Source organism: Pogona vitticeps, chromosome 4 (assembly GCF_051106095.1).
Source record: "Pogona vitticeps strain Pit_001003342236 chromosome 4, PviZW2.1, whole genome shotgun sequence".
NCBI classification, from domain to species: domain Eukaryota; kingdom Metazoa; phylum Chordata; class Lepidosauria; order Squamata; family Agamidae; genus Pogona; species Pogona vitticeps.
In genome coordinates, this window is record NC_135786.1 from 174777467 (window position 1) to 174793575 (window position 16109).

General features: G+C 41.4%; 1 protein-coding gene across 1 annotated transcript in view; it reads left to right on the forward strand.

The window, feature by feature from the left end:
• The window catches only part of RTTN (rotatin), a 124274-nt gene that overhangs the window by 82666 nt on the left and 25499 nt on the right, over positions 1 to 16109 (forward strand). Inside the window, exons 37-43 of the mRNA XM_020796643.3 lie at positions 3480 to 3570; positions 6416 to 6569; positions 7822 to 7959; positions 9687 to 9898; positions 11962 to 12067; positions 12776 to 12873; positions 13828 to 13905. Coding sequence (XP_020652302.3) covers positions 3480 to 3570; positions 6416 to 6569; positions 7822 to 7959; positions 9687 to 9898; positions 11962 to 12067; positions 12776 to 12873; positions 13828 to 13905 — 877 coding nt within the window. The remainder of the gene's footprint in view (positions 1 to 3479; positions 3571 to 6415; positions 6570 to 7821; positions 7960 to 9686; positions 9899 to 11961; positions 12068 to 12775; positions 12874 to 13827; positions 13906 to 16109) is intronic.

Sequence of the window (16109 nt, forward strand, 5' to 3'; positions counted from 1 at the left end):
GAGCACAAACAGACCCGCTTGCATCACCCGTCAAGATGGTACAATGGGGAGTGGACACCCATGAGTTAGAACGGGGGTTGTCTAAAATGACAGTAGCCGCTTAGACTGAGAGGGAAATGGTGGGAAAAGAAGAAAGGGGCAGAACCACCTGGAGGCGGGAATAGGGGATACAAAAGGAAGGAGGGACGATATACCCGGGGGTTGGGAGTTAATATGGATGGAAGATCCCTGAACCGGAAGGTGTGAAAAGGTCTGGGTTCCCAGAGAGGAGGCAGACTACAGAAGAAGGAGAGGTCTGCCTCCTAGACCCTCGTATTGGGGGGGAATCAGAGGCGCGTGAGTGGCGCTGGAGGCTGAGAGAAGAAATGGAAGCTGTGGAGAGAGGGGAAAGGGAGAGAAGAGCATGGAGACTGGAGAGGGTTCCTGTCGGACTGTGGGCTCCCTTACGAGGAGATGAGGCCCTATTTGATCCCAAGGGGGGAGATGAAGAGACTATACCGTTGATTGACCCAGGGATGGACTCTTTGGACTTGAATGGCAATAATCCCTTTACCAAGGGTCCCTGGAATGACTCTGAGTTTAACCCATTTAACAAAGAAGTTTGGATGCCCTCATGGGACCCATTGGTCATGAGAGACAATGTTAAAATGGAGTTAGAAGATAATAACTTGTTGTTTAATGTTCCAATAAAACCCAGTTTTGATTTTGCAACTCACGAGCCTATAGTGTCTATGCCAAAGCCAGAGGAGACCCCATGTGAACCTTCACACCTACTTTAGTTGCAGTTTACTATACTAACAGAATTTCAGCCATAGTATATCAACTGTATTTCTGATGTATTTCTACCCTGCTGTCTGTTAATTGTAACTGTTAAGAACCATAATCAAGAAACATTTTGGTAGATCAGTCTGATCACTAATAAAATAGATACAAATTGTAGTGTTGATGTCTTTTGGACTGAGTAAACATAAGAATGGTATACTGTATTTTTTTCGTTGGTTAGTTTGTTTGTTTAAAATGTTTTTACCCTGTTTTTACCCTGCCTAAAAAAGTACCCAAAGTTGCTTACATCATTAAATACAATATTTAAAGCTAAAAACGAGTATATAAATACTAAAAAAGAACAAATGCCACTCTGATTTATTCTCTTCCCTCTCTTCACTGCCATGCAATGAGTATGGAGCAAAGACTCATTCAGCTACAGAAGCTCTCCATTTTATTCATTTATTATCTATTTAATATGTGTTCATACATACAAGATGCATAGACAACCCCCCTACCTTTCTCCTCAAGAGACCCAAGGCAGCTGATAATATTCAAACAAACAATACGAACACAGGAAGGGAAGGAACAGTAGTTCCCTCTTAGACAGTCAGTTACAGAGCCTTTCCTTAAGAGAAATTTTTTTTTTCCTGTCTGCAGCAGGACAACAGAGGGGGCCAGCCTGGTCTCATATGAAAGGGAGTTCCACTTGAGCCAGAGCTCTGCACGATCAGAGCTTGCAGTCACTTGCCAAGTGCATACAGGAGTGTTTCTGCTTCAGACTTGCTATTTGGTGAGAGCAGATCTGTGGCAGAAGGGGTGGGACTGGCAATCTTCCCTTCCCCTCACCCCTCCTCCCATGTTAAATATAGAAGAAAATGGCCGAATACAGCTTAAATAGTCATTTAAAGTGTGAGTTTGGGAGCCCTATGTTCAAATCTCCTGTCAACCTATCGTGAAAGGGCTAGATGTCTTTATAATAGGAATGCTGCTATTTTTGTCGTCCTGGCTGAACCATAACACCTTACAGTTTGTCTCCAAGGAAACAACATCCTGCTTCTCAGAGCAGTTTATTGCACTCTCCTTCACTGGAGGTAGTCGAGGGCAGTCGTTCTAGGGTCCATATCCATTGAGAATTGGAAATTTGTAAAACCTTATGGAGTCCCGCTTAAAAGGAACTCTTGAACTGCTTCTGTGTTTCTCTGAAAATAAGACAGGGTCTTATATTAATTTTTGCTCCAAAAATGTATTAGGGCTTATTTTCAGGGGATGTTTTTAACTTTTTCATGTACAGCAATCTACATTTATTCAGATACAGTCATGTCATCTTCTGGTTGCTGCACAAAGGTGGAGGGTGGGGTTTCACTTAACTGGGGCTGATTTTTGGGGTAGGGCTTATATTACAAGCATCCTGAAAAATCATACTAGGGCTTATTTCAGGTCTTATTTTCAGGGAAGTGGTATCCATTGCCAAATTATAAACGGGCCCAAGGTCAGTGGGATATCTATGGTTAGCCTCTAAATTTTAGAAGCTGAAATTTAGTTTTCAGGGCTATTTCCCTTCCATTATCCTTTGTGGAGGTTGTGGTTGTGGCAGTCAGTTCTCTGCCTCCTATTCAAGCCCCACATTTTTATTTATTTAAAATATTTATATGTCACCTTTTTCATAAAGGATCCAAGGTGGCTTCTTTCCTTCCTGCCTGCCCATCTGTTGTTTTCCAAGTGAATCACAGTGTCAGAGAATACGTCTGTAGCCCTTAACTCTTGTAAAGCAATGCCACTACAAGGACACTCTTTGTATATTCCTGAGAGGTAGCATTGCCACCACTTCTATGTGTTGGACTGATCTCTTAACCTGCAGGCAGGCAGAATGCAGGTTTACACTATAAATAAATGGATTTACATATTTTTATTTTCTTGTCTAATTTTTTTAAAAAAATGCTTATAGCTGAGCAATGTAAAGCATGGGTAAGCTCATATGTTTGGTGCCCTAAGACTCATTTGTTTTTATGCAACAGACTAGACTGCACAGCTACCCCACTGGAAGTTTAAGCATAGATGGGAAACTACTCATTATGGGTTCTTTCAACCCAGAACCTTTTTCAGGATGTAGAAAAGGTGTGCTCTCCTCCCCTCCACCATGCAAATAACATAACAGTGTTTTAACTGTAATCTTCTTATAACTTTTAGATTAGAGTTTGGGCACAAACTGGCGGTTTAGTGCAGTTCATTTCTCAGCTGAAAAGCCAATTCACGGTTTGGTGCCCCCTCAGTGAGTGGCAACTTGGAGGAGGCAGGGTGGGGCACTGCTGTTAAGTGATTGCCTGCTGGAGAGGCGGAGCACTGAACCATGGATCAGCAATTCTGCTAGGAAATGACCCATCTCTACTCCTGATCATGTAGATATCATTTTAGTTTGATTTCTGCCCCAGCAGTCCCTTTTCCCCCCCTTTTCTGAGGATAGAAATTACATCAGTTTATATGATCAGAATATCATGGAGGACCCATATAGCTTATGTTCTCCAGAAAGGATGCACTGATTTCATTGCAAGTGAAGGCCTTATCTAATGCCAGGTTCTGAATGTGCAAACACTTTCTTTTGGAATATTTTTAATAGCCCAAATTCTTCACAAATGCAGGCTGCAATCACATGTTGGCCTTCCGTGTGTGAACTCACGTCTGCTTGTGCTAACCCTGTCGTCTATCTTGTGTTTTAGTCTTATAAATCCTGGTTTGATAGAGAGATGTCTCTTGGACATAAAAGCATTTTTGCCTCAGCCATCACATATGGAGTACACAAAAATGCAGGTTAGTTCTGCTCATGTTTGTTCTTTATTCTGTTATGCTAGGGCACATCTCATGCATACTGGACTGATTTAACTACTGAAATGTCTTTATTTCTTTTATGTTTATTGAGTGAGCTATCACTTAATTATTTCAGTGATATATTATTTCAGTGAGACTACCGGTATTTAACCACAGTGTCTCTTACTAAAACCATAGTGTGTTTCCTGAGAATTCAGAAAAGGATGTTGTTTTTCTTAAGTGTGGAAAAACTATAGTATTGTAAAGAAAGGTTAATACCTTAAAATGGGGGGAGGGGGAGGAATCTAAACTGTATCATGTCAATTAACTTTTTCAAAAATCCTCCAGCATATGTATGTAGGATATTGCTTTTGTATCGGCAGTTCAAAACACCAGGAAGTGGTCCTCCGATGCCTCGTAGTGTTGCGCCCACACTGCCAGCAGGAAAAAGATGCTAAGCTTTACATAGCAAAGGCCAGCCTGGATGTTGACAACGTCAGTGTCAGCAATCAAGACGGTCGCTCTTGTGCTCACTGCTATTCATAAAGATACACTAAGCAAGGGAAAACTCCAGAACCTGTTACTTTTTTCATCAATTAAATATTTCTCACTCCAACACAAAATGATTGTCATGGACTGTTTTCAACATGTTCTCTGGCTATTGCTTGGGGCACAAACAATTTCTCTTTCTCTTTGCTGCTTCTCTCTCTATCTCTTGTTGTTTGTGCCTGCCTTCTTTCTACCTCCTCTCTCTTGCCTCCCTCCCTCACCTGTGATTCTCTTTTCTCTACCTCCATAGTTCTTCCCATGCTCTATTCCCTTTTCTTTTCCTCTAAGCAGTTCTGCCTGTGGTAAAGCTGAAGTCCCAGTGAGACTGATTAGTTTTGTGGAGTATTGGCAAGAAGTTTGGGCAATGGCTACAGTAGAATTCACTTGGCATGTGCAGCCAGACTATATATTCTAAATGATAAAATGAATTGACTTCAAATAAAAATGAAGCTTGTAGCAGAAATCATTTCCTTCCAAGAAAGCAGTAGTAGGCATTTGAAAAACAACTACTGAATTTGCTGTACAATGACCAAAACTGGTAGTGAAACACAATCACGAGGGTAGGAATATGTTTTTTTAAACAAAAATCAGTTATACAAAAGTACTTGTCCAACTTTCTCCATATCTGGCACAGAACAAGCCCATACTGTCTACAGTCAGTTTACCAAATAAGGTCCTGATTTAGAGCACATTCAAAAGGTGTGCGTGTGTCTGAAATGCCATATACAGTGTGTGTGTGTGTGTGTGTGTGTGTGTGTGTGTGTGTGTGTGTGTGTGTATATACACACACACACACACTGAATATATATATATATACACACTGTATATGGCATTTCACACACACACATATATATATACATTGTACACAGTATGGGCTTGTTTTGTGCCAGATATGGAGAAGGTTGGACAAGTACTTTTGTATAACTGATTTTTGTTATACATTCTATAAGCAGTTTCTTATACTTAAGAATATACAGTATAGGAAACAGCTTATAGAATGTTGTTTTGGTTGGTCATGTCATAGAAGAACTGCATTCCTATGCACTTGTAATAAGAAAAATATGCACTGTGTGTGTTCAGATAAGAGGAGTGATGCCTTGTGAAAAAAAAGCTGGCTAAGGCTTCTGGGGAGTTGAACCTCAGGGGCTGCATTCACACTGCAAATACTGTGTGTGGTTCTACTAATCTCATTTTGTAGAGCTAGAAAAAGGCACAGAAACAGGGAGTACAAATTGTAAGTACATAAGAGCCCTGGTGAATCAGGCCATCTAGTCCAGCTTTCTGTATTTCACACTGGCCCCACCAAATGCCTCTGGGAGCACACAAGACAACTAGGTAACTGTCTCCTGATCCCCTACACGTGGAGAAATTTAATAGAAGGATTTTTCCTTCTTTCGTAACACTAGGGTTGTATAGTTAAACTGTACTTCAGACATTATATAGCTAAAACTTTGGGATATATTGTTACTAGAAATGGTGGTGGGTACTAGCTTAGAAGGCTGTAGAAGCAGAGTGGGCAAATCTATGGAAGAAATTTCAGAAAATCGGCACTGCCGGGATGACTTTACATAACCATTGGCAGTTTTTAGAAATTAAAAAGTTTCTCCCATCTCACAGCCCCCACTCTGTTCCCCACAACAAAAGGGGATCCAGGATCCCTCAAGATCTATTGCCGCAGGGTGGGGTGGGGAAGAGATCAGAAATTTTTAATTTCAAAAAAAAAAATCACTGCAACTGATGACGTCATCAATATTACATGGCGTGGCTGTGCAAACAGGATTTCAGGCACTGAATCAGTGGGATTTATATAAAGGGTCACTCATCATTCAATAATTGATTTAGTGGTTCTCCTTTGGTTGAGGCTAGCAGCAGGATTTAGGCAGGTTTTAAGAATACCCTCTGCAGGAGACTCAAGACATCAAACAAAATATTATGTAGACTTACAGATCTTTGTGAAGAAGTAAGTTCGATACATCTGAATTCTGAGGGATAATATTGTAGCCTGACACGCTACGGTTGGACCAACAAAGTAATCCTGTGCATATTTACTCAGAAGTAAATTCCACGGTCTTCTGTGGCGTTTACTCTTAGGTGGCTATGCATGGAATTACAGTTTAAGAATAAGGCATCTTTAGTTGTGAGTATGTTGCGCATCTTAGGCATCATTTTTCTTAAATTTTATCTTCTCACTGGTCTGATTTGTTAAGTTTATTTTTGAAATGTGTTGCTATGTGAAATGATTTACTGGAGAAATATATTGAAAGTAGATGAACTGAGCCCTTCTCTTGTGTTTCAACAGGTTCTGTTTCTACTGCAGTTTGTTTCATCGTTGTCCCGACTACTGCAGTCTTGCTTGCTGGTAGACCCTGGTCTTGTGGTGCGAGATGACTTACTGACACCTCTCTTGAAAAATACATTTGTGGTTCTTTCCATTAGATCAAAAGATGGCTTAGGTAACTATGTGGGTGATGAATATGTTACTGACAGTTTTAAACATGAAATGTCAGATGGCTGACCTCAAAAGATGTGTGGTTTTTAAAGCTTTCATTTAATTCAGAACCCTGCAATCTCATCTGGAAGTTGCCATTCACTGTACACTGCTGCCACTGTTAATCAATCCCTTAGTGTCGTGTGGGCCTTCCAGTGGTGGTGACACCCTCATTTTGCTCTAGCATCCAAGTACAGTGGTGCCTTGCAAGACGAAATTAATCCGTTCCATGGTTGTTGCCATCTAGCAAAAATTTCGTCTAGCGAGGCACGGTTTCCCCCTGCCCCCCCCCCCGTGGCAAAGTGCCACTTTCAGAAGCCTCCCGGGTGCTTTTCCACTGCTGAACAAGCCCCGGGAGGCTTCTGAAAGCACTGTTTTGCCGCAGGGGGACCCATTCGTCTAGCAAGTTTTCCAACCCGCGAGGCAATCGTCTTGCGAGGCACCAGCGTATAGTGATTATATTTGGCTGTCTGAGCAAAAAGAGTTTCCCCATTGCTTCCTTGTGCTGTTCAAAACCCTGAAGATATCAAAGGGGTTATATTAGTAAGACTGCTTGGCATGCAGATAGCACTCTATCTGGAAGATAAACCAGAATTTTATTTCTTTAGTATGACAGTTTGGCATTTTATGTCATCATTTAACAAATCAGTAAATAAGGTTTCCTACTGTCTGAGGTCTGGAGCCTCAGATGCTTCTATGGCTCTCAGTGTAGCATGAATAGATTACAGTACTCAGTGAACATACATAGGGTTGTGCTGGAAGTCGCTTGCAGCCTTACTACCTCTGTTTGATTTCCCAGGAAAGGTGAACTGCAGTGGCAGCAAAGATTCCTTTTGTAGTTAGAAGGCCTGAAGGTTTTATCCAGACTTTCCAGGCCCTTTCTTTTTTCTAGCATGTCAGGTTTTTTTCTGAGATCAACAAGAGAGCTCACGACCCATCAACATGAAATGTAAAGCTCTGCTAGATCCATACTGATTAAACTGCAAGGGGGAAGTGTTAAAATATTATCCCAATGTGTTCTTTGTAAATATGATATTCATAATAAATGTTGAAACTTAAATTTACATTACTTGTCAACTGCTTTTATAGCTTACAAGGTATGATGTTAGGAATAAATTCTCCCTCTGTTATATAGACACCTGTTCGTCTAACTTTAACCCATACAGACATTTACAAGTCTGGTGCTGTGTTAATTTGTTTATATATCTGATTGGCAGGACCTGAGTTATCAGCTGCTGTTCACAAAGCTTGGGAAGACTTATTCAGATTTTTGGCTACACTTTTAAGAAAATGTGGCCATACCTCTCTAGTAGCTGTGACTGCAGCTCTTTCCAAACATTGGACAGCACTAATAGGTAATAGTTGTTTTTTAATCAGTGGTGTTTCATTGCATAATATAATTTGTAATGGATATCTACCATTTCCAGAGTTCAGCAAACCTGTTTGCTAGGTGTTAAACCAATGGAAGGTGTGCGGGGGACTGACCATGAATGATAAAGGAAAGAAACAGACAATCTTTGTTTGCTTTTCTCCTTACATGACAGTGGTACCAAATGCAAAGCAGAGTCATTATTTCTGTATCTCTTGATGATCATTTTAAATAGGATTATGACCACCAGAAGTGACTGTGGTCTCTCTAGTTTTGAAAAATGGCATCCAGGTTTTAAATGAGTACGGGTAAGAGGCAGAATGTGGCAAAAATGTGGATTCATGATTTTTTTAAATTAAAAAAAGGAAATCATACATGGTGGAGTTGTGATTGCAGGTGCTCAGAGTCATTCTTGCATTCTGTGTATCCAATCCTTATCTCCTCAGATTCTTTGTGCTGTGGGTTTTCTCTAAATGCCTGAACCGTTACGGCAGGGACAGATTTTGTATGCACCTTCTCTTGACTTCACCTTCCCATATCTCTCACCATTAGTTGGGGATTATGGGAGTGGCAGTCCAACAACCTTCTGGGGACATAAGGATCCCTATCCCTACTTTACAGGGTGACATCTCACATTATGCACAGGAAGTTTTTACAGTACCAGATAGCTTCATTCAGAGATGGTTGCACAATAATAAACCTTCATTGGGCATATCCCTTCTGGAACTTACTTTCAGAGGTGTTTTCATGAGCCCATGCTTAAAAAATCACATACAATTACACTACATAGTTATAGTATGCAGACCTTATTCATATATTCTTCTATAAGTGGAATTTACATGTGGAGAATGGAGTAGTATGTGGATGCACAAACCAGTATTTCACTCATTTTATTGTAATTTGTGTTATTTATTTTCATTGTTATTGCCTTCACTTGCTTATAGAAGGCTGTAGAACGGCATTCTAAAAGGTGGAGCTGTAAATATTATAAACAAATATATGCTAATAGCGAGACAGATTTCTTAATACATTTGATAAGTGTTTGAATTGGTCTAAAGCAAAAACTGTATCCATTGTTCTATACTAGTTATTTCAGGGTGTTTAACAGCTTAACCATTTTTCTACATATCCAATGCATACAAAAGTGTTTCTATCATCTAGTTCTGGGATAATTAACTTTCATGTTGCCATTATATCCTCCTGCAGAACATGTATTAGTTTGAATACTTTCTCTGAAAAACGTGTTCAGATTGCCAACATTTTGTGTTGGATGCTAAGAAGGTGTCTAGAATCCTGTTGCTTATATGTCAGTGTAAATGCAAAGGTATAAATCAGAACAGAATTGCCACTAGTTAAGGAGACACCACCTGTATTCCTGTATAACATGCCAGATTATCCAGCTGGAACATGATGAGGAATAGAAGTGGCAACTCCTTAACTAGTGGCAGTTCACAGCTGTGATTTATGCCATTGCACTTATAGTGGCATATCTAAGCAGTAGGATTCTGGCCGTAGTCTACTAATGAAACTTAACTTTTTGACTATGATCCATAATTTAAATTATTTTCAGTCACTGTAAACAATCCTATTATCTACTGCCTTGAATATAATTAAGAACTACAATACATATTTTATTGTACAGTACATATTTTGATATCTTCATTTGTTTGAGTGCTGTGGCATAAAATCCATATCTCTCTGACCTTTTTTAAGACACAGTATGTGAATGTGTGCATCTCTCTGTCACACACCGTGACCTGTACGTGACATGCCTGCAGTTCCTTGCTGTTCTCTTTTCCGAAGAAGGGAAGAGAGAGCTACGCAATAAAGAGGATAACTATTGCCATCCCACAGTGACTTTCCTTCTAGATAAAGATGAGAGAAGCCAGCCATCTGTAACCAAACTTTCTGAATTACTAATTCAGGTAGAAATGTCTCTTCTGATTTCAGTGTACTGTATTTGAGTTTTATGATTACACTGTAATGTAATTTCCCACAATGTCTAGAGCATGTCAAATGCAAGATCTAGCTACTTGGTGCTGGTCAGAATGCCAGGCCTTGGAAAAAGAACAGTGGAGGATGGGGCAGGTATAGGCAGTGGTCCTTACTAGAAAGCTGAGGACAGAGCAGAGTCCTAGGATGTACATCAGCATCTCTGAAGATTTTACTTCATGATTCACAGATTTTACCCACTGCTAAGTGCACTCCTGTTGGAAGACAATTGATCCAGGGCAGTTCTATTTGTACCCTTTCTTCTTTATGTGTCTATTTTTTATTGGAATGCTTTTTCTAGTTTTATTGTTGTTCCAGGAACTCTTCTCTAGCAACAGTAATAGATAAACGATCAAGGAATGAAAACTAGACAAGGGTGTGTGCAATTGTAATTATTCAGAATGATAGGACTTATTTTGATTTTGCTGATTTTAAGGGCTTACCAAAAAGCTTGGTATTCCTTTTCCACCACATGATTTTGATACCTTCATTTAGTATATTTCCTGAGCTTTTGGACTTCAAAGTTAGAACCTGATGCTACAGTCTTCTTTAGCTGTGTTTAAAATGGTGACTAACCTACTCCCTATGGTACCTAAGCAGATTAGCAAAGGCACTGAGTAGCAGAAGGGGTCAGAGGTTGAAAAGAAGATTTGGGGGTGGAATCAAAACATAGTCTGTCACACTGACAGATTATTTGACTATTTCTTTGTGAAAGTAGGTAACTGAATTCACTTGCCGCTTATTAAAAACCATATAATTTCAGGGAAAAGAATAGTAAAATGACAGCAATCACAGATATCAGAACTCCTGTTATCTAGAACAAAGGGAGGCAACAGAGGGCCTGAGGCTTAGATACTGAGGTGGTAAATATCTGAAAACATCCAAGTTGAAGAACTGGTAGTTGTCATGATGAAAACTAAGAAACAGTCAGTGAAAAGGTAGCAATGAGTTTTCAGTGGGAATAAAAAAGAATGCCTCTTAGAGGAAGAACTGGGTTCATTTAGACTTTACTACAGAGGAGAAAACTAGATGTGACAGCTGGAGACCAATGTCTTAGAATCAGGTCACCATGAATTCCTAAAGAGGAAGGGGATGCAGTATATGAAGCTCAGCTTTCAAAAATCACCAGCATTCACAAACAAGTAAGGGTGGGAGAGACAAGAAATGCTCTATTTATTAAATAGAAAGTTGAAACTCACAAACAGCTTATATGTCTTCATTTAATCTTTCTTTGTCTGTACAAGGGAGGAAGAATATAGCTACCAATGGCAAGTGCTCTGAATACTAAACAGCTAGTTTTGGAGTACAGGGGGAGTTCAAAGTGGGCTGGTAGCCGAGGTGTTCTCCTGAAAATTTCCTACTAAACTGCTATTTTTTAGTCAGTACAACAATTGTACAATGGTGTTGCAGTAACTTAGAATATGGAAAGAAGCTTTCTGATGTTCTAGATACAAATGTGGTGGTGATGGAGTTGTTTTGTTTTTACTGCTTCCCTTATTGCAGATTGTCCTCATCTTGACTCACAGTTAGATGGAAATGATAGAGGCAGTGTTGTCTCATTTAAGAGAAGATGTGCTTGTGTGTAGACAAAGCTAAATCAGACAAAGTAACTGAAGCAAGTCATACTAATATACAAGTAAACTATAGGAAATTGGTAGAAGTCTAGTCATGATAAGCTGATATATATGATCACCAAGTCACCTTTCTACACGGGAAACAAAAAAATATTTTTCATTATTTTTGTATGAGTTTTAGTCCTATAAGATCACCATGTTGTGAAATGTAATTGGTTAGCTGGGGTTTTGTGGGTTTAAGTTTTAACTTGTAAACTGCCCAGAGTGGTACTTGCACTAATAAGGTGGTATATAAAGAAAATAAAATAAAACCCTAAGTATCTTTGTAGTGGCAGTTGTAAACCGTGGACAAGATGTCAAAAAGGTAAACAGAATCTAGAAATTATTTTTTTGTGTGGTGACCAATGTAATTTTATTGGTAGAATTATGAAAGAACATGTTTTGAAGACGTGATGAAACGAGTTGCTGCAAGTGCTTTGCTTCTCCTCTTAGCTGTCAGTAGAAGAGCGCAGAAATCTGCTTTAGAAGGTGAGCATCTGTGGTGTTACAAGATATTTTACATCTGGTGGTTCTTATGAACACAAAAATGTTTGTTGTCAGCAGTTTAGCAGACATCTACTGTATGTCCTGCTTTTCAGGATCCTTCTCTTTATCATTTAGAACTCATGGAAAAGGTTGACATTCAGGTCATTTGGGAGGAGTTTAGATAATTCAAGTATTTTTTTAACTTCTATACAATTTGCTGTTTTGTGACTATGATGTCTTTTTCATCTTTGGACTCTATTTCTTTTGGCAGAGGGGCACTAAGTTCACTTCAGAGAAACAGTTGCTTAATTAAATGCAAACATAGATTTAAACATAGTGTGTTCATAATCTTAGGGTACTGTATTTTTTGCACCATAAGACTCACTTTTTTCCCACAAAACAGGGGTGTGGAAAGTCTGTGCGTCTTATGGAGCGAAGAAAACTGATTATATTTTCCTGTTTTCTTCTCCTAAAAAATTGGTGCGTCTTATGGAAAGGTGCGTCTTATGGAGCGAAAAATACGGTACTTAAGGGCTTGTCATTTTGAATGGACTGTCACCTGGGCATGTTTAAATAATATATAGAACTTTAATGGTATATACGTAGGTGAAAGGGTGACTCACTGCTTACAAACAGAATGTCTGGTGTCTGTTTTTGCAAGTATTTTTGGTTGTGGGCAGATTCGTTAGTAGAGTGTGTTCTTCATTACAGCCAATCTCATAGAAACTTGCTTGGAGCAAATGAAACATATTCACGCACAACTGAACTTAGATTCTCTGAGGCCTGGAAAAGCACTTCAGAGAAAAAAGGTAAACAAAATCTACAAATTGAAGTGAAAAGTACTAAATCCCATGAACTCTGTATTTCAATTTCTATATTACTTTTCTCTTTGCTCCAGCTGCACATTTCACCCATCTTGTTCCTATACTACTGTTGAGACCCTCAGTTTGATCATTATTTTATAGAAAAATCATGCTACTTGAAAAATGTTGGCCAAAGGTTCTGCGTAGCTACAGACAGAGCATGTCTCTGTGCTAAAACCACCCATAGTATGATATTTATTGAAAGCATCTGATGTTTGGGAGTTAGATACGTGCTCCTCTATTTTTCTTCTTTTGCCTGATCTGTCTCAGTCCAGTTCTAATGTATAAACATGCTAATTAGTGGTACCCAAACTTTGTGTGCAGCCATGTAAAACGATCTTTGCACAGATCACATTCAGAATACATTATAGCTAGTGTCAGACCTTTGCACATGGAATGATGAAACCAGTTGTGAGAATATTTAAATCTTTTTGCCAGTGAGTTGTTTTAGATACTATTTAGTATGCAGAAGTAAAACTCTTTAAAGTCAGCACAGAGGATTATTTTTTAACTGGTGCATGTTTGTTTATAATAAGGACAGATTTTGCAAAAACCAACCAACCAACCAACCGATAGTTTTCCCCCCTCATATTATCACTTCACTTCCACACCTTTTGTTGTTCTTTGGAGAACAAGTCCTTTTTATCGGTATCTGGTGGATTCACTATGATTGAAAATATTACAGCCATTATGAATGGCATGGTAGAACTTCAACAATTCTTAGTGTTAGGTAAGGCTTCAAATCCATTTTTTTCTCCACAGTTTAGAATGTCAGCAGCATGAAAAGCCAGCTGATCAGGTGCAGTTGAAATATGGTAAAATAAATCTAAAAGCTTTGTATATGTCAGAGAAAGTAGATTCTGCCTGAATACTGATGCAAAAACACTTTTCCTCCCTTAGGATGACAATCTCAGCAAAGAATTAAACCTCATCATGCAACTCCTAAGAAATTGCTTCTTTCAAAATGAAGGCTGCAAAGTAAGAGACAAGAGTGATATGCAAATTTGAACTGAAACACAGCTGAACACCCCTCCCAATCACCAGAGAGATAGAGTATATCCACATTAGGGATGTAATTTTTTTAAAAAAAACTACAAATCCTAGAATTCTCCTTACTGTCAATCCCATTTAACAGACTGACCCCTATGTTTGGCCCACCTGGAAGAAAGTTGTAAGATGGAAGGCTTCCTGATCTAGCAGAGACCTCCATTGAGCTTCCTGTTCAAAAAGGAAGTTGCCCTGGTGCTTGCTGGGAGCTTTTGTTTTGAACAGGAAACTAAGACTCTCCTAGACCAGGACGTTTTTCCAGCTTAGGTTTTTCTCTCAGGTGAGCCAAAAATACTGTAGGTGTCTAAGTGTCAGATGCAACTTCGAGAATGGAGATTGCTGGGATTTGTAGTCCAAATCCTAATCCACACTACATAGTTTGAACAATTCAGTAACACGTGATCTGCCATGGCTCCATCCTGTGGAATCCTGAGATCTGTAGTCTGGTGAGGTACAGTGGTGCCTCGCTTAACAATTACCTCGTTAAACGACGAATCCGCTTGATGATGTTTTTGTGATCACAAAACAATGTTTCTTCGTATTACGACGATCAAAACAGCTGATTGTCGGGTTTCAAAATGGCCGCCCACTGTGCAAAATGGCTCTCCACTGTGCTTTAGGACAGATTTTTCGCTGCACAGGCATCGGAAAATGGCCGCCCTATGGAGGATCTTCGCTGGACGCTGAGGTATTTTGCCCATTGGAACGCATTTAACTGGTTTTCAATACATTTCAATGGGCTTTTTTGTTTCGCTTGACGAGGATTTCGCTCTACAGCGATTTTGCTGGAACAGATTATCCTCGTCAAGTGAGGCACCACTGAATTCTGTCCTAGAGAGCTCTAATGCACAGCACTGGCAAAGAGTTCCAAGTCCCTCACCAAACTACAAATCCTAGGATTTTATAAAACAGAGCCATGGCAGTTAAAGTGCTGTTAGACAACTACAACTGCATAGTGCAGATGCATTCATAGTCACCAATGGAAGCTGCAGGACCTATCTCTTTCCTGTTTACATCCAGGGAATTCCATGGAGAAGAAATTCAGCTGTTCAAAGATAGGGCTAGAAAAGAAAGGTGCTGTATATTTTAAAATGCCTATTCTAATATCTGTTTTATTACCGTATTTTTTGCACCATAAGACGCACTTTTCCTCTCAAAACAAGTGGGGGGAGAAGTGTATGCGTCTTATGGAGCAAATACTGTCCCCTCCACGCCACCATCGCTGGCTTCCGAGGCCTCCGGAGGCCTCAGCAGGCCCCGTGGGGGCCTCCCCCCGGCACCATCGCTGGCTTCCGAGGCCTCCGGAGGCCTCAGCAGGCCCCATCGCTGGCTTCCGAGGCCTCCGGAGGCCTCAGCAGGCCCCTTGGAACCCTCCCCCCGGCACCATCGCTGGCTTCCAAGGCCTCCAGAGGCCTCAGCAGGCCCCATCGCTGGCTTCCGAGGCCTCCGGAGGCCTCAGCAGGCCCCTTGGAACCCTCCCCCCGGCACCATCGCTGGCTTCCAAGGCCTCCAGAGGCCTCAGCAGGCCCCATCGCTGGCTTCCGAGGCCTCCGGAGGCCTCAGCAGGCCCCATGGGGGCCTCCCCCCGGCACCATCGCTGGCTTCCGAGGCCTCCGGAGGCCTCAGCAGGCCCCATCGCTGGCTTCCGAGGCCTCCGGAGGCCTCAGCAGGCCCCTTGGAACCCTCCCCCCGGCACCATCGCTGGCTTCCAAGGCCTCCGGAGGCCTCAGCAGGCCCCATCGCTGGCTTCCGAGGCCTCCGGAGGCCTCAGCAGGCCCCGTGGGGGCCTCCCCCCGGCACCATCGCTGGCTTCCGAGGCCTCCGGAGGCCTCAGCAGGCCCCATCGCTGGCTTCCGAGGCCTCCGGAGGCCTCAGCAGGCCCCTTGGAACCCTCCCCCCGGCCCCATCGCTGGCTTCCGAGGCCTCCGGAGGCCTCAGCAGGCCCCGTGGGGGCCTCCCCCCGGCACCATCGCTGGCTTCCGAGGCCTCCGGAGGCCTCATCAGGCCCCTTGGAACCCTCCCCCCGGCATCATCGCTGGCTTCCAAGGCCTCCGGAGGCCTCAGCAGGCCCCATCGCTGGCTTCCGAGGCCTCCGGAGGCCTCAGCAGGCCCCATCGCTGGCTTCCGAGGCCTCC